Source organism: Episyrphus balteatus, chromosome 1 (assembly GCF_945859705.1).
Source record: "Episyrphus balteatus chromosome 1, idEpiBalt1.1, whole genome shotgun sequence".
In the NCBI taxonomy this organism is placed as follows: domain Eukaryota; kingdom Metazoa; phylum Arthropoda; class Insecta; order Diptera; family Syrphidae; genus Episyrphus; species Episyrphus balteatus.
The window spans coordinates 54,120,857-54,137,841 of NC_079134.1; the positions used below are offsets into that span (position 1 = coordinate 54,120,857).

A 16,985-nucleotide genomic window follows, 5' to 3' on the forward strand; every position below is an offset into this window, starting at 1 on the left:
GTTTTGTTGGGGAAAATATTTTGTGTCTACTAGTGATATTCCTCTTGAAATAATTAAAATAAAAAACTAATTGGAAGAGAAGATGTAAATAAATACATTTTTTATTCGTCGTTTAAAAAATATTTCGTGTCTGCCAGTTATATTCCTGTTCGGCTAAAAAATGTGAATACATTATATTTGGAAATGAAGAATGAAAATAATCAAATATTTTATACATTATATAGGAGTGAAGTTAGTTGCGCTTGAAAAAATATTAATTCATTATCGTTTTATGTAGTCGCTCTTTGTCGCGACTATCGTTTGTCGTGGCTATGGTTGTTTTGCCGTTCGTTTCGTGTTATGTAATAGGCCCCTAGGTGATGATACTCATTATGTAGAAATGTAAGTATCTTGTGATTGATTTAGTTGGTCAGGTTTAGTTTTTTTCGTTTTGTGTAAAATTGTATTAAATTGATATTTAAGTGAAATTTGTTATAGGTACATATTAATGTTTTTTGAAAAATGTCACATCTTTAAAACCTTCCTATCGATTTTTTGCCTAACATTTGTTTTTCATTAATGCTCCTTAGGTCCTATATGATCACCATTTTTCAACCGTTACGGCTGTCGACCGGTAACAATAGCCAGATCAATATTAGCTTCGATATAATGCATCATCATCAGTATGTTCCCTCAGAATCTCCTCACACCTATTTTCACAATCGATATTGGAATTGGCTTCGGCTTTGGTCTAATCTATCTACGAGCCATTGTCAGTGTTACGATGTATTTTGAGAAATAATATCGATCTCTGGCAACCGGTATTGCTGTGTGCAGTTCTGGATTCGTCTTCTATGCTCAAAATATGCGGAATAGTCCTTAATTGCATAATTTTCGCTGCAATGTTTCGACCAATCGAACCACCTAAAATTGATTGAAGGAGAAAGTGCTGAAATGGCTGAACTTGCACCGCTTAATTCAAGAAAATCGGATCAGTTCCTACAAATACCCCGAAGTGATACGAATCTTTCACGACGGTATAGTGGTGGTCATGATTTTGGTTACGAATTCCATGTAAGTGCTTTTATTGATTTTTATTTGTCTTACTGTTCAATTCTATTTCAATCCCCATAAAAAATCCTCATCAATATAGACAACAAATCAAAATGGTAAATTATCCATTCCGACGATCAGTAGCAATAATAACATCCGTTCTGCAACTAGCCAACCACACCTTAATGATGAGGGCCAACAGGAACCGGTTCAAGGGTCCCAAAAGAAATTTGGCAAAGGGATGATGTATCGAAAAGATATCCTTTATCAGGTGAGTGTTTTTGAATACCTAAGCATGGAGTGAATGATAACTTTTTTTTTTTAATTTAATGTTTTTTTTTAGGGTTCCCTACGTGAATTGATATGGCTCGTTGAAACACAGCATACACAAAGTAGACTCAACTCAGGTAAGATAAAGAAATTTTGATGAAAAAATATGTAATCTGTAATATAAATCTTCTGAATATTTGCTTAGCTTATAACCTACTAATCGTGTTTAGTTTTTTTTTCAAAACTGTTTAACGTATGATAAAAAAAAATCTGGCATCAGTTGGATCCGGCTAGAGGTTGTTGACATTTTAGCACCTGAGAATTGAATGTTCAATGTTTACATAGACAACACGTTTCCTCGTATCTTATTAGGGAAATAAGATTTTTCACTAGCAGTGTTTACAAAATTTATAGGATTTGTAAAAGTCGTAAATTATTTTAAAAAACAGCTCTAAAGATTTTGAAAATATATTTTTATAAATTTCTTATTTTTTTTTTTGCTTGAATTTTATTTTTTTTCATATAAAATTTAAATAGGTATAAAAATTTCTATATAAAAACTCTTACGAATTTTAGACACTTGAACCCTAAGAGCAAGTGCGTTTTATTTATTGCATGTTTCTTTTTCGCAGTGAATTTCTTCATTTTCATCATATAAGTCATCATGCGATAGACATATATTGTGCATAATACATGCACTCATTATTATTTTTGTAACCACTTAAATCCGTTTGTTCTGTGAACTTTAAAAGTCTTCGGAATCGTCCTTTAATTAATCCAAATGTGTTTTCTACGACAATCCTCGTTGACGAATGGCTATAGTTGAATCGCCTTTGAGCATCGGTAAGATTTCCAGTATCTTTAAATGGTGGTACTAGCCAACTTTTTGAAGGGTACGCCGAATCACCCAAAAAAAAGTAACTGTTAGGAAACAGTTCAATATAATCTGTTTCTGCCCTTGAGTACAATTCAGATCTCCGTAAAACCCTGCTGTCGTGAAGGGAACCTGGTTCACCAACAGTTATGTCGATGAACTTTTTCTCAGCATCCACAACTGCTTGAATAACTAGGCTATAGTTTTGCTTTCTATCAAAATAGCAATGCTTATTGTAAGTAGGTGCTTTTATTGCAATATGGGTGCAGTCAATCGCACCAATTATATCTGGTATCTATTTTTTGCTTTCAAATTTCCGCTCTACTTCGTCTGAAAAAGAACCTTGTGGCCACTGGACGTACTCGCTTCCAATCGAAATTACAAAGCCAGCAACGCGGTTTACAGACAGCCATGTTGATAACTTTGCAATGCCGAACTGATTTCCAAGTTGCCGAAATGTGTCCGTGTTGCAAACATACCAGATATAGACATAAATTGCTTTCTTATTGCCAATTCTAGGTCTTCCACCTCCAATTTCATCTACCGAATAGCTTGATTGCGAAAATCTCGCTGCAAAATATATTATTCATGAAATTACCTATTACAATTTATACTTTTTCATTACAATATTACTGCTTACATATAAGATAATCGACCGTAGGTCGCTTAAGCCTCATATGAGATTTAAAATCATCTTCACTGAAAAGGTCAATTGTATCAGCAAAGTTGACACATTTCGGATGATCCTCCGTATCGAAATCGGAATCATCTGAACTTGAATCATTCTCATGATTTGATATTAAGGTCAGCATCGACAAAACATCATCAATTTCTTGATCTTGCTGTTGCCGGCGAAGGCTTTGCCGTGATGCGTCCTCCAACTATAATGCATAGACCTAAAAGTTCACCAAATTAAAAAGTTTTAAGTTTATTTGTATTGAAATTACTTCTCTTACTGAATTTTCCATTTTTTTTTTTAATTTATCAAATTTTGAATTTGTACGTTATTTTTGTATTTCAAGGACTACTTCGTTATACTTTTAAATTTAGTTTTTTTTTATTAACAATAAATTCAAATTGAAAAAAAGTACACTAGATGGTGAACTGATTTTTGACCTATCAAGTTCGTCGCTTGTGGATAGATTTCTTTTTGTTTTGAAAAAAAAAAAAAAATAAATAAATGGCAGAGCAAATTAAAAGGTAAGTCGATATTTATTTCACTTTTACCCAAAAATCCAAAAAAAAAAATTTGATAAACGATCGCAAAAAGTGGTCCAAAACAGAAGTTCTTGGGCTGCTTAGGATTTATGGTGCCAGAAAGGAGGAAATTAACAATTTTAGAAAACAAAACGAAGCATATAAGCATGTTCTGGAGGACATGATCTACCAAAATGTAAGTCAGTAAAATTAAAGTTTTTTTATAGGTAAAGGTAACTAGAAATTATTTTCCTTTTTTCAGGACTCTTCTACAACAGTAGAGGGAATCCCGAAACAAAATGAAGTCTTTTGAATGCTTACAAGACGGCTAAAGACAATCAGAGGAGGACGGGTGCTGCTCCAGTCGTGATCCCATACATGACGGAGTTGGAAGAATTATTTGGCGATAAACCCAATGTGTCCAACAACCATACTTTGCAATTAGGAGTGGCAGAAATAAACGAAACGGTAGAAGCAGATTATTTGGACATAGAGGTTTTGGACGAAGAGCTGCCAGCTTCAAATTCAAACCCAACAGTCACCGATAGACCCCAAGTTTTAGCAGCCGCACACTGGGGATTTTGCGGAAAAAAGTCCAAAATTTTAGGTACCTCGGAGAACATTTTCTATAGTATTTCTAAATTCTAGAATAAAATCTGAATCAAAATCAGAAAGAATTACTAAAATCGGACTTGTAGTTTACTTTTTAGAGCTTTATGAAGGGACAAGTTGTTGAAAGTATAAAAAACGAGGTGAAAATACCCTGAAATTAAAGCTGTGTATTTTTTTTTTGCTTGAGCCAAATCATAGACTTTTATTTTTCCGTAAAGATTCCATCATTTATCTATTGAAAATTGAAGATATTATTAATTTTAAAGATGTAAATTATTTTATATAATTATTTAAAGAAAAGAGAAAAAAATGGCTTAATTTTTTCATATTTTTGTATATATAATTTTAGCTACACTTGCCTACAGTTAGAGACTATTAAAAGCTTTTTCCTTATGAAATTACCTTTCGATGAAGACCAAATTTGGGTGCCACCAGGTGCCACTGCGTTTTTTATTGGCAATTGAAAACCTCATTTGGTCGCAAAAATCATTTTCTTAAAAATTACTTAAAATAACAAAAGAAATATTAAAAATCAATGGTAACACTTACAGTTATAAATTATACCTTTTTTAAAAGCCAAAATATTAGGCTTAATTTGAGTTTTTAAATAAAGTTCTTTAAGTGAATTGTTTTTGAAATAATAGATTTCAAAGTCAAAATTTTGAAAAAAAAAATTAAAAAAAACACATCCAATACTATTTTTGACAAGGCTGGTGATTCGAATTCAAATTAAATGATGAAGAAAAATGCCTAAATTAATTCCTTACCAAACACTGAAAACCATATGTTTCTATGCCTTCTAGTTTTCGAGAAAATTGAAAAGTAAAAAATCTCCTTTTTGTCAGATTTTTGTTTTTTTGGCTGCAAGCTTGAAATTCTTATCCGAAAAGACAAATAGAGAAAATAAAATTAATTCGTAACACATTTTTTTACAAATCTACTACAATAAAATTACATTTGATTTTTTGACCTTGGCTCAGAAAAATTAATTTTCGTTATATGTAACTGAAATGTATTTACATAATATATTGAAAACTATTCAAATTAAAAACGAGTGAAAAGGGATTATGCGTTTTATTATTATACATTTTATTAATAATGGGAATTTTAAGCATTTCATGCGAAGATCTAAGCAGAAAGCTAATGGAATGTCTCAAGATTTAAATTGAAATTATTATTGAAAAATACAGATCATCTGACCCCTTCCTTTATTAAGAAGAATCAGAGTCATTCAATTAAGGAAAAAATGGCTCTCTTAAAAGAATAAACTTTTGAAAAATTTGTATAAAATATGAAAAAAGTGTTTTTTTGTTTTTAATAATTTTTAACTGTAATTTGGGTTTTTTATTTTGCGTGGACGTGGACCTCGACAACAGTACCTACTATGAGTTATTCTTTTCCATTTAATGTATTTATAATCGGTAAGGTGGTTCCAATAATACAAAAAAATTTAAAAAAATGCTATAAGTACAAGTAAATTGAGAATCGGAATTCTTTATTACTCTCACAAATTTGTTTAAAAGGGCGTGGCAGTAGGCGGAAATGAAGAATAATAATTTGTTACGACGTAAACTGTCATTCCTGAAAATGTCATCCAAATCTATTCAGTGGTTCAGTTTTTATTGAATTTTTTCCGCACTCCCATACAAATTTCCCCAGTGTGAGCCGCCGAAGCTGGAACAAATTTATCAGGCACCAGAAAGAGGAAAACATTTAGGGAGAAGTACTTCGAAGAAAAATTAAATATTAAAAGACAAGCTATGGAAACAGAAAAAGGACAGAGGGCTGAATTTTTAAACTTTGTAAAGGAAGAGCTAAAAAATAAATTGAAAAAGCAAGAGGAAGAAAATAAAATCCGAATGGACCTGCTAAAAGATCAGCACAAAACTCTCTCTAAATAAATTACGATCCTGTCTTTGGACTTTTTTTATTTCTTTGTTAATTTTTGATTTTTTTTTCAACAAGAAGTTATTTATGTTATGTTTCATGTTTCTGTTATTTCTTTTTATGATTCTGTTATTTTTTTTTTTTTTTCAAAATACAATTATTATGTTATGTTTCATGTTTCTGTTATTTCTTTTTATGATTCTGTTTTTTTTTTTTCTTTTTTCAAAATACACATTAATAAAATTTATCATTCGTCCCAAGTGGGCCTTATTCGAATAAGCCTTAATCTCACTTTTCAGTACATTTTCTTGTGATCTACATATCTCAAGAAAATGAAATAGATCTCAAGAAAATGTACTAAAAAGTGAGAAGAGCTTGAGCTCATTTTTATTGCATACGACACAGTGTCTTAAAACTCATTGGTAAATGCTATTCAGAAATGATTGAGTAACAAATTGATATAGACATAGTGGTCCGGAAACTTTTTTCCTGAAAATGTTTAAGGCTGTGAAGTGAAAATTTTCTATCGATTTGGTGCACATTATTTTTGTTGAAACAAATAAAAAATAAGTAATATTAAGTCAAAGACGTTTTTTTGTATAGCAAACTCTTGCCATATTATTTTGTAAACTGTGCAAGTATTGGCTAACAAAATAAAATACTGTTGTAGTCCTTTAAATTATATACAATTATTATTATAATTTTAAGAAAGCATCATTCCATAAAAAAAATTTCCCAAGTCGAATAATAATTCTCAGTGAGAGGGGTTGTTTTCATTGTATTTCAAGGACTACTTCGTTATACTTTTAAATTTAGTTTTTTTTTATTAACAATAAATTCAAATTGAAAAAAAGTACACTAGATGGTGTACTGATTTTTGACCTATCAAATTCGTCGCTTGTGGATAGATTTCTTTTTGTTTTGAAAAAAAAAAAAAAATAAATAAATAAATAAATGGCAGAGCAAATTAAAAGGTAAGTCGATATTTATTTCACTTTTACCCAAAAATCCAAAAAAACAATTTGATAAACGATCGCAAAAAGTGGTCCAAAACAGAAGTTCTTGGGCTGCTTAGGATTTATGGTGCCAGAAAGGAGGAATTTAACAATTTTAGAAAACAAAACGAAGCATATAAGCATGTTCTGGAGGACATGATCTACCAAAATGTTAGTCAGTAAAATTAAAATTTTTTTATAGGTAAAGGTAACTAGAAATTATTTTCCTTTTTTCAGGACTCTTCTACAACAGTAGAGGGAATCCCGAAACAAAATGAAGACTCTTTTGAATGCTTACAAGACGGCTAAAGACAATCAGAGGAGGACGGGTGCTGCTCCAGTCGTGATCCCATACATGACGGAGTTGGAAGAATTATTTGGCGATAAACCCATTGTGTCAAACAACCATACTTTGCAATTAGGAGTGGCAGAAATAAACGAAACGGTAGAAGCAGATTATTTGGACATAGAGGTTTTGGACGAAGAGCTGCCAGCTACTTCGTCAGCTTCAAATTCAAACCCAACAGTCACCGATAGACCCCAAGTTTTAGCAGCCGCGCCGAAGCTGGAACAAATTTATCAGGCACCAGAAAGAGGAAAACATTTAGGGAGAAGTACTTCGAAGAAAAATTAAATATTAAAAGACAAGCTATGGAAACAGAAAAAGGACAGAGGGCTGAATTTTTAAACTTTGTAAAGGAAGAGCTAAAAAATAAATTGAAAAAGCAAGAGGAAGAAAATAAAATCCGAATGGACCTGCTAAAAGATCAGCACAAAACTCTCTCTAAATAAAGATAATTGGGTAGAACGGTGCTGCGGGCTTTCTGCATTACTGTGAGTAGATTATCCCCGAAAAGGCGCTCAATTTCGTTTGTTAAGTTATAATCTTTGAACAACAACAACATCTTGAAGGTGCTACCACCAAGTGTTTATGGCTAGAGTTCAGAGGCCAGTACACTACGCACTGCGCCACCTCACCACATGATTTAGCTTCACCCAATTGTAGTTTTTATCATTTTTCACTTTGAATGAATAGACTTAGCATTTTTACTAGCTCCTTCAAGTATGATTCGTCGATGGTGGTGTTGAAATTGGGCCTGGTCTTGTGAGCTTTGTTGGCCCTGTCTTCACTGGCATGGTTTTAGCTGGGGTCCTTGTTTGCTGTTGTTTTGGCTTCTGCTGGATCTGTTTTTTAGAGCCTGATGGTTTTGGTGCTGTTGTTGCTTTCGCCTTTTTTAAATCCTCGTCCTTTAACGGCTTTTACTGCATAGCTTATTGCTAGACAGGTCAGCTCACAGGCTGAATTAGAAGCAAACTCTTGCGGAGCCTTTTTCTTTCATGGTGTTTCTCCCTGTAAGCTTAACCTTTAGTGTTGGGCATCCCCTAAAGCTGGCTGGATGTCCTTCCTTTAGAAAATTCTGGTTATATTATGAATGCGGTTTTACTATGCGGCTTTACTTACATTTGGTATTGTTTTATTTTGATTTGGCTCCTTAAACTTCTGTAGGCAAACCTCTTTTTTGTGAAGTTTTAGGCACACGGTAGCGAATTTGGCTTCTACTTTTTCATTTCGCTACAGCTCTTTTGTCTCATATTTTATAGAGAATACGCTTATGAAATAGAATTTTGCGAGGAATTTTTATTTTTTTATATTTGTCGTGCCAAATTCGCACGAGAGATCATTAGTGATAAATGGCATTTAATTATCCTTTTTTTTAACTATTGTGACTTGGGAAATAGCTTTCCACGACATCTACCACTTGTAGCGACAACCCGAAAATGATATACATAGATTTTTTTTTCGATTTGCAGTTCAATGTAGTTTCCATAAGAAAAAAACAAAAAAGACCTCGAAAGACATTTATTTTACGAATTAATTTTATATGAACGAGTATAAATTTTATGATAGTAAAATGATAATATGTGTTTATATCTAAATCAGGTTTAAAATATATCAAAAAAAATAATAATTCCTATTTAATTTGTCTCCAAAAAGGCAAGCAAATCTCAGGAAAACAACAACAAATACTACAAAAATATAGAAACTATTTTGGTTTAATTTTCTTTCAAAATTGTTGGAAATAAAAAAAAAATGCTTACCTACTATTATTTGTGAAAAAGTAAAACAAATAAAAAAATAATTTAATAATGTCTATATTTTTTATAGTATTTTTTGTTGTTTTCAGGCAATTCGCTTGCACTTTTTAAATACAAATTACACAGGTATTATTATACTTTTTGATATATTTTAAACCTGATTTGGATATAAACACATATTATTATCATTTTACAATCATAATATTGATACTCGTACATATAAAATTAATTCGTAAAATAAATGTTTTTCGAGGACTTTTTTATTTTTTGCTTATGGAAATAACATTGAGCGGCAAATCGGAAAATAATCTATATAACTTTCGGGTTTTCGTCGCTATCCACCAGGTGCCGTGATGCCAAGTGTCAATAGCATCACTTAAAGAGTGCCTAGAGTTCTCCTCCTTATCTCTTTATCTTTTCTTAAAGTTCTTTCATACCCGAAAAGTGTTGCGGAGTCTCGGCCTAATAACAAGTTGTACAAAAACTAACAAAAACCACATATGCATAAATAAACATAACTTTATTACCTTTCCTTAATTCTTACATAATTCAATAAAGAAGCTTGTTTTTTATAAGGCACATACAATTCTTTTGTATGCCAAGACACTGGTATTTTTGGGCACCGGAATATATTCGTTCCTAATGGTACTGTACTGATTACCCTCGTTGGCAATAAAAATCCCAAAAATCTTCTTAACTCTTTGTGAGTTGAGTGTTCAGAGTACCTCACTGAAATCGAATTCACTTCGTGTCCAAATTCTGGATTTAAACTTTCCGAGCCTTTTGGTTTAATTGAAAGTACCATGTCAAATGTATCACTAAATTTACGAAAGTATTCATCTAATTGCTTGTATCCAGCCACAGCGTGAGATAAAACATGAAGGTCAGCCTCATTTGCATTTGATACAATTTTTTTTAGAATCTCTTTATTCCCGATTATTGACATGGCTTTTTTTCTTTTCCCATCCGACCACACTTTTAAGTCGAAAGCTTGTGCAATTGACCACCAGAAATTTTCTTTCCCTATAAGATCAGTGCAAACGACAAAAAGAATTTTTTTGTTTTTGTTGCATTTTTTTAATTCTCTAATACAATGTATGGCTTTGGTTATGCACTCCTCTTGAGAACCAATAATGTGTTTATCCGAAATGTGGGTTGTGTCTAAATATACAAGTTCGATTTTTTGTGTTTGATGGCTAAGATCAATTTCCATTTTGGGAGACCATCGAAAATCTCCTGTATGAAGAATACGTTTTCCACAGGGTAGTTGGAACAATATCATTATTGCTCCAGGACAATGATTCGCATCAATGGCAGTGACAAGAACACCGTCAATTTGCTGTGTCTTATTTAAAACTAGAATATTTAACAGCTTCTCATCTACCGAAATAAACCCGCGTATTAGGTTAATGGTTATCTCAGAGGCGTATATTGGCATCGAAAATTTTTTTGTAAGTCCAACATAGTGATCTGTATGAAAATGTGTCAGAAAGTAAACTGAAACATTTTTTATACAACCAAAATTAAAAGCATCTACAGCAAAAGATGTTCCTTCAATTACTTTGTATGGCGGGCATTGATTTTTTTCCGATTCAACTGTACCGGGTCTTTTTTTTCGACGCAGTGATTCTTCTTCAAATCTTTTTTTGTCATCATCCGAACAACTCTCTTCTGATTTCCTTTTTTTACTCGAATTTAGTTTATTTTGACTTGTATAACCCTCTGTTTTTTTTTAATTTAATTTATTTTTCGGTGTGTTTTGTGAAAATTCAAAATTCGAATTTTCAAAAATAGTTGATGAATCTAGGCACAGATCAACTACTTCTCGGTTCTTTGCAGAATGAGTTTTCTCTTTATTGCAATCTTTTAAGCTTTTAGTTAAACAATTTTTATCGGAATGTAAACATAAGTTAATCTCTTCTTCGTTCAACTGATGTTTTGGGTTTGTTTCCAACAGTTTGCACTTGATTTGTTTTTTATCTTTCCTTTTTGCACTTTTATTATTTTCCAAAACCGAATCAGTACATAAATCAATTTCTTGTTTCATGCGGGGCTTTTGTTCTTTTTCCTCGCAATCATTTTTAGAAATTGATTTTCGTCTACTTCTCGATAGCCTCTTGGAAGAAGTACAGACAAAATTTAAATGTGTTTGTTTTAATGTTTTTCTTAATTCTGTTGGACAACTTGAGGGATCATTTTGTGCCTTGGAAGTGAATACTTTATGTCTGTTGGTAGTAAGAGTTTTTCTTTGGATTTTGTCTTCTATGGGGGAATTATATTCATCTTTTGTGAGATCAATCAAACATTCTTGGTCAGTTTTAAAATTTAAAGGCGAACACAAAGAATTGAAATTTTCTTTTATAAAATTAGCAGGATACTTTAAGCCAGGATTTGATAACGATTGGAGTTCATTAGTACCATTGTTTTCAATTTTATTATATGAACTCATGACGTTAGTTCTACCTGAAAAAAAAGTAATATTTAACTATAAACACATGTATAGTCTTGAAAGGAGAATAGGGTATCCTAGTGATAATAATAATAATAAAAATGGTATTGAAGTCAGATCTGATTTAGAAATTGCGAACGAGTTTCACAAATTTTTCATTGAAAGTGTGAGGGTTATAAATAGAAGCATTCCCATTCTTCCATATTCTGACAACATACAAATATATGAAACAGAGTTTAATTTTCAGTTGATTGATATGGAACTGTTAGAAGAAACAATAAAATCAATAAATAAGAAAAATGATTGCTACGGTTTAAATTGTAAAATATTACTTGACTGTAAGGATATAATTTTAACTCCTATGCTTAAAATTATAAACCTATCTCTAACTGAAGGTGTTTTTCCTGATAGCTAGAAAAATTCTGATGTTATCCCGGTAGAGAAAGTTAAAAACGCCAAAAATGCAGAACAATGGAGACCCATCAATATGTTGCCAACATATGAAAAGATATTGGAGGTGATTGTTTGCAACCAACTTACTGGTTATGTGGAGCGAGAGAAAATAATTTGTATGGAACAATCCGGTTTTAGGCATGGTCACTCTTGTGAGACTTCTTTGAGTTGGGTCATAAATGAATGGAAGAAAGAACTTGAGACTGGAAATATCGTTTTAGCAGTTTTCTTGGACTTGCAACGAGCATTTGAGACCATAAATAGATCAATTTTAATTAGAAAACTCTATAAATATGGAATTCGAAGTAAAGAACTAGAATGGTTTGAAAGCTATCTTTCGCAAAGAACTCAAAGAGTTAAAATAAATGAAACTTTTTCCAGACCACTAGATGTGCGTATTGGTGTGCCGCAAGGATCAGTGTTGGGAGTTTTGCTTTTCTTACTCTATATAAACGATTGTGGAAAAGCCTTATCTATCTGCAAGATTTGCTTATTTGCTGATGACACCCTCATCTATGTCAGTGGCAAGGATATTCTTGCTCTTTAAACCCAGCTTCAAACAGACGTGAATTCAATATACGGATGGTTGTGCAAAAATAAATTAAAAATAAATACATCAAAAACGAAAAGTATGTGCATCAATGGTAATGATGCAAATATAAATATGTATATCGATAGATGGCAATCTCATTGAATGTGTGAAGGAAAGAAAATATCTTGGTGTCTACATTGACAATAAAATAAAGTTTGACTCCCATTTAAATAAACTCTGTGCAAAAATATCAAAAAAGTTAGGTTTTCTTAGAAGAATCAGAAGATGTGTTCCAATGAGTTGTGCGGTAACAATTTACAACACAACTGTACTGCCTCATTTTAATTACTGCTCTTCTATAATATATATGAGTACAATGGAAAATCAAACAAAGCTGCAAGTCCTACAAAATAGAGGGATGAGAATTATTTTAAAACGCGATAGGTATACTCCGATAGCAGATATGCTACACTCGTTAGGCTGGTTAAATGTAATCCAGCGTTTAAAATATAATGCATTAATCATGATATTCAAAATTTAACAAAATTTATATCCCGTTTATTTACAGAATAATGTGGAATACATTACAAATCAGCGATATGCATTAAGAAATGCTGGAGACTTTCGTTTACCTCTGTACAGGCGAGCACAAACTCAAAACCACCTGCTCTACAAAGGGCTTCAACTTTTCAACGGACTCCCGAATGAAGTGAAAAATTTAACAAACTTAAATTTATTCAAATCTAAAACTAACTTCATATTAAAAAACAATCTTTTGTAAATTTTTTGTTAAGATAAATAAGAGTTTTTTTAAACTAATAAAAACTATGAAAAAAAAAAAATAATACCGATACTAGTAAGTACTCAAATGAGTTTCAGTTCATTTCTTCACCTATGTAAATACTAGGTCCTAATACTGTCAATTTAGTACGATTACTACTTAGGACTCGGTCCCGGTTAGTTCCTCAAACTCAGCTAATACATGGTTTTTATACCAACCGTAAGTACTCAAATCGGTACCAAGTGATTTCTTCTCAATAAAACTAAGCCATAGTACCGTCAATTTGGTACCAAGTATTATTTAGAATTCGTTTATTAGCTAGAACCTAATTTTTAGCGACATTAAAGGTATGACCACACCGAAAAGTGGGGTTGGGGTTAAAAATCTGCCGGGGTCAAAATTCTTTTGTCAAAATTCTGCTTCTTAAAATTCTGTTTTTCAAAATTCTGCCTTTCATAATTCTGTTTTACAAAATTCTGCCAAAAATTAAAAAAGGGTTTGGAAATGTTAAAAAGCGCAAACTTGCTTCTTGAAAAATCATCTTCTAGCTAATTTTCCTGCCTGTTTGAGATTACTTACTTACAGTACTTTGTCGAATTTTTCGCAATATTCATATTTTTTTGATAAATCTATTGTAAAAATATTGAGAAAAGGTTTTTAATGATAAATATCTTCGAAAAATAATAATTGAACATTATTTAATTAGTTCAATAAAAATTGATATTGAAAACATTAAATAAGAAAAGGAATATACTTTATCACACAACATCGTTTCTATAATTAGTTTTCAACGGTATACTCGTATAAATGTGAGTTATAAGAAAGTCAGTACTCTACGCAATTTGAAAATTTATTTGTGATGGTTTAACAGCAAGCATTTAAGAAAATATACCAACCTAAAAAACAATAATGAGGTGTATTTTGGTATAGTAAACGCATATTATGCTATTAAAAAAAGCAGAATTGTAAGAATTTTTTTTGGTGGCAGAATTTTGAAAGACAATAGAAAAAAGCATAATTTTGAAAAACAGAATTTTCTTGAAAAAAGCAGAATTTTGTAAATCAGAATTTTGAAGTCAGAATTTTGAAGTCAGAATTTTGACCTGCTCCCCGAAAAGTGTATGTGGTAGCGGTAAGAGTGAAAGAAATTCCAAACCACTACTTCAAAATACAGATGTGGAACTTTTTTCATAAAATTACCCGTACCGCTACCGCGGTGTGGGAAGAGCTTGACTCAGAGCAATGGAACTCTTTATTTTTAAAATATAATGCATGTTGCATGATAATGTTTTTTCCCCCATTTCCAAGATTTGAACATTGTAACTCTATACACAAACCTCTTCCAAAATTTTAAATTAATTTATCAACCCGTTTTCAAAAAAATAATAAAAAAGATTTTTTATAAATATAAAAATGAATTATGCAAAATTTTAAAGGATTTAGTAAAATGCTAAAGGCATTTTAGTAATTTACTAAAAGTCAAAAGCAGACTAATTTTTAACTTAGTAAATAACTAAAATGGCTTTAGAATTTTAATAAATCGTTTAAAATTTTGCGCCAATGTTTTGAAAATGTTTAGACATTTTAATATTACGGCTACTTAGATGCTTTTATAAAAAAATTTCATTTTAAGCATTCCCTATCATCGTTACGATATTTTTGATTGTTATCTCGAGTTAAATTTTTTTACGAATCCTAAACTCTCTCTATAAACCTATATCGCAAGTAAAAAAATCTATAGTTGTACCCTATACAAGTCTAACGTTAACTTTCATCAATGAAGATCATGTTTCGGTATTTACGGACGGGTCCAAAACAGACTTAGTGGTAAGGCCAGGTATCTTTTCAGGCTACCTTCCCATTAACAGGTCAATAAAACTCCCGGACTTTTGTAGTGTCTTTCAGACAGAAATTTTTGCAGTTTGTGAATGCGCAAAATATAATATCTCCGCATGTGAATTCAATGAAAAGAATATTTATATTGGCAGCGCCAATTGAAGCTATTTTCTCGATTGTAACAAGTCCAAACTAGTTGATTGATGTCGCAATAAATTTAAAGATTTAAGCACAACGAACACAGTTACCCTTCGCTGGGTCCCAGGGCACCCTAAGAGGAATGAAAGGGCAAATGCACTGACAAATACCGATACACTCGAATCAAACCAAACTGTATCTTAGGTACTCATGCCACTGGAATACGAAAAAAGTAGACTACAACCAAATTTTTTGAAATGACATATATGGTAAGCACTTGAAATCTGTCGAAATTCAACGAATCTTTGGCCTCAGTTGTCCCTTTTGATTTGATTTGACGAAGACGTAGAAGAGAGCTCATATCCTGTCCGCTGGTCTTATTATAAACAGTTTTCATTACCTCGACACCGAAATCATAACAGTGTCCAGCGAAAATAATAATACGATCTATGAATATCTTAGATAAGATTTTAGTTTTGGAGTCAATAAATAAGAAAAGGAATTCTACATAAATATGTCACAAATCTATTTTATAAGCTTTTATTTACCTGCTTAAAAAATTAACTTATGAACAAACAAAAACAATATGTACATACTTTCATCAAAACAAACAGTACCATCATAAACCAAAAATACCAAGACTGGAAACCATAAACAAAAAATACCAAGACTGGAAACTCGGCGGTCAACTAACGTTTGCCTACAACCCTTCAAGCAAGAAAACGGAGTCCAGAAAAGACAGTCCGACCTCCGACCGAGAAAAGCGGGGTTGCACTCACACACTTGCAACTTTTTGTGTATGAACACAAAGTCTAAGAGAATCGTGGTGAAAACTGAGAAAAGGAAAAAAAGTAGACAGACATAGCCAACAAGAGCAAAAGCGTCATTTTGTTATTTTTTGTTGAAGTGTTTAGTCGCGTCGTGTCTCGTCTCGTTGTTAATAAAATATAAGTATAATTATAAACAATTATATCAAACTATTTACAATATGGAAACAAAAAAAAGGTATGTTGTATATATCGCTCAAAGTGTTTGGATTAAAGTGATGTGTTTCTGTTTGTGTTGTAGATGTAATCTCTAATGATGAAGAAAAAGGCAGAAGGTAAAACATGCGATTGGGCATCTAAAGAAACACCAACAACAGCAGCAACAACAAATAAAATAAAATGAAAAAAATGTATTCTATTTTATATTGTATATTTTGTGAAAATTTCGTTTGCCAAAATTAAATTAAAAAAAACAGTTTCAGTGAAAAAAAAAATCTACTTCTTTTTTTGGTCGCAAATGCGAAACGTCATCCCTTTTTTATTCCTCTTTCTGGCAGGTTTTCGCTGCTCCGACTCAGGTCCGCCTTCGGCTCCGTTTTCTCGGAATGGAGATTTTCACCACACCAATACATATGCAATCGACTTCGCGGTGATTATAATTTCCATACTAATTTGGCCGCCTTCGGACCAGTTTCTGATCCGAAGTCGGACTCAGCTCCGCCTCAGGCGGAGCGGATTCGGACCGAGGTCGGACCTGTTTGCTTGAAGGGAAGCTGCAAGGTGTGGTGAATGTCGTGAATGTGGTGGCTTTCACATATATTCACAGACAACATTGTTCACAAAAGGGTTTTGGGGGGTAAGACGTACGAAAGTTTCCAGTCTTGGTATTGTTTGTCGAGATTGGGTTCGATATCCCGCTTTTTATATTCCCGTTTTTTAAAATCCCGCTTTTAAAATCCCGTTTTTCAGTATCCCGCCTTTTATAATTCCGCTTTTTAAAATCCCGATTTTTATAATCCCGTTTTTTATCATCCCGATTTTGCAAGCAAAACTAGTTGTTTTAAT

At 32.1% G+C, this 16,985-nt stretch overlaps 2 protein-coding genes across 7 annotated transcripts; one reads left to right on the plus strand and one right to left on the minus strand.

The window, feature by feature from the left end:
- Positions 1-262: 262 nt before the first annotated feature.
- LOC129920920 (uncharacterized) lies at positions 263-4,192 on the plus strand. 3 transcript variants are annotated; one of them, XR_008773436.1, is made up of 5 exons: positions 263-381; positions 570-1,053; positions 1,133-1,303; positions 1,376-3,569; positions 3,636-4,192. XR_008773436.1 is itself a non-coding variant. In XM_056002442.1 (5 exons), exons 2-5 carry the CDS (start codon positions 934-936, stop codon positions 3,674-3,676), a joined length of 396 nt encoding a protein of 131 aa, XP_055858417.1. In that variant the 5' UTR covers positions 266-381; positions 570-933; the 3' UTR covers positions 3,677-4,192. The 3 variants fall into 3 exon arrangements, 2 of the variants coding, with proteins under 2 accessions (XP_055858417.1, XP_055858418.1); XM_056002442.1 differs by having other exon boundaries at positions 266-381; positions 1,376-1,439; XM_056002443.1 differs by lacking the exon at positions 263-381 and adding an exon at positions 386-477 and having other exon boundaries at positions 1,376-1,439.
- A 4,969-nt stretch (positions 4,193-9,161) lies between these two features.
- Positions 9,162-15,796, minus strand: LOC129920919 (DNA cross-link repair 1A protein-like). Of its 4 annotated transcripts, none has more exons than XM_056002438.1 (3): positions 15,702-15,796; positions 9,492-11,427; positions 9,162-9,426 (listed from the first exon to the last, which is right to left on the minus strand). In XM_056002438.1, the coding sequence occupies exons 2-3, from the start codon at positions 10,400-10,402 to the stop codon at positions 9,396-9,398; spliced, it is 942 nt and encodes a 313-aa protein (XP_055858413.1). In that variant the 5' UTR covers positions 10,403-11,427; positions 15,702-15,796; the 3' UTR covers positions 9,162-9,395. The 4 variants fall into 4 exon arrangements, with proteins under 4 accessions (XP_055858413.1, XP_055858416.1, XP_055858415.1 ...); XM_056002441.1 differs by having other exon boundaries at positions 15,750-15,768; XM_056002440.1 differs by lacking the exon at positions 15,702-15,796 and adding an exon at positions 15,554-15,667.
- Positions 15,797-16,985: the final 1,189 nt, after the last annotated feature.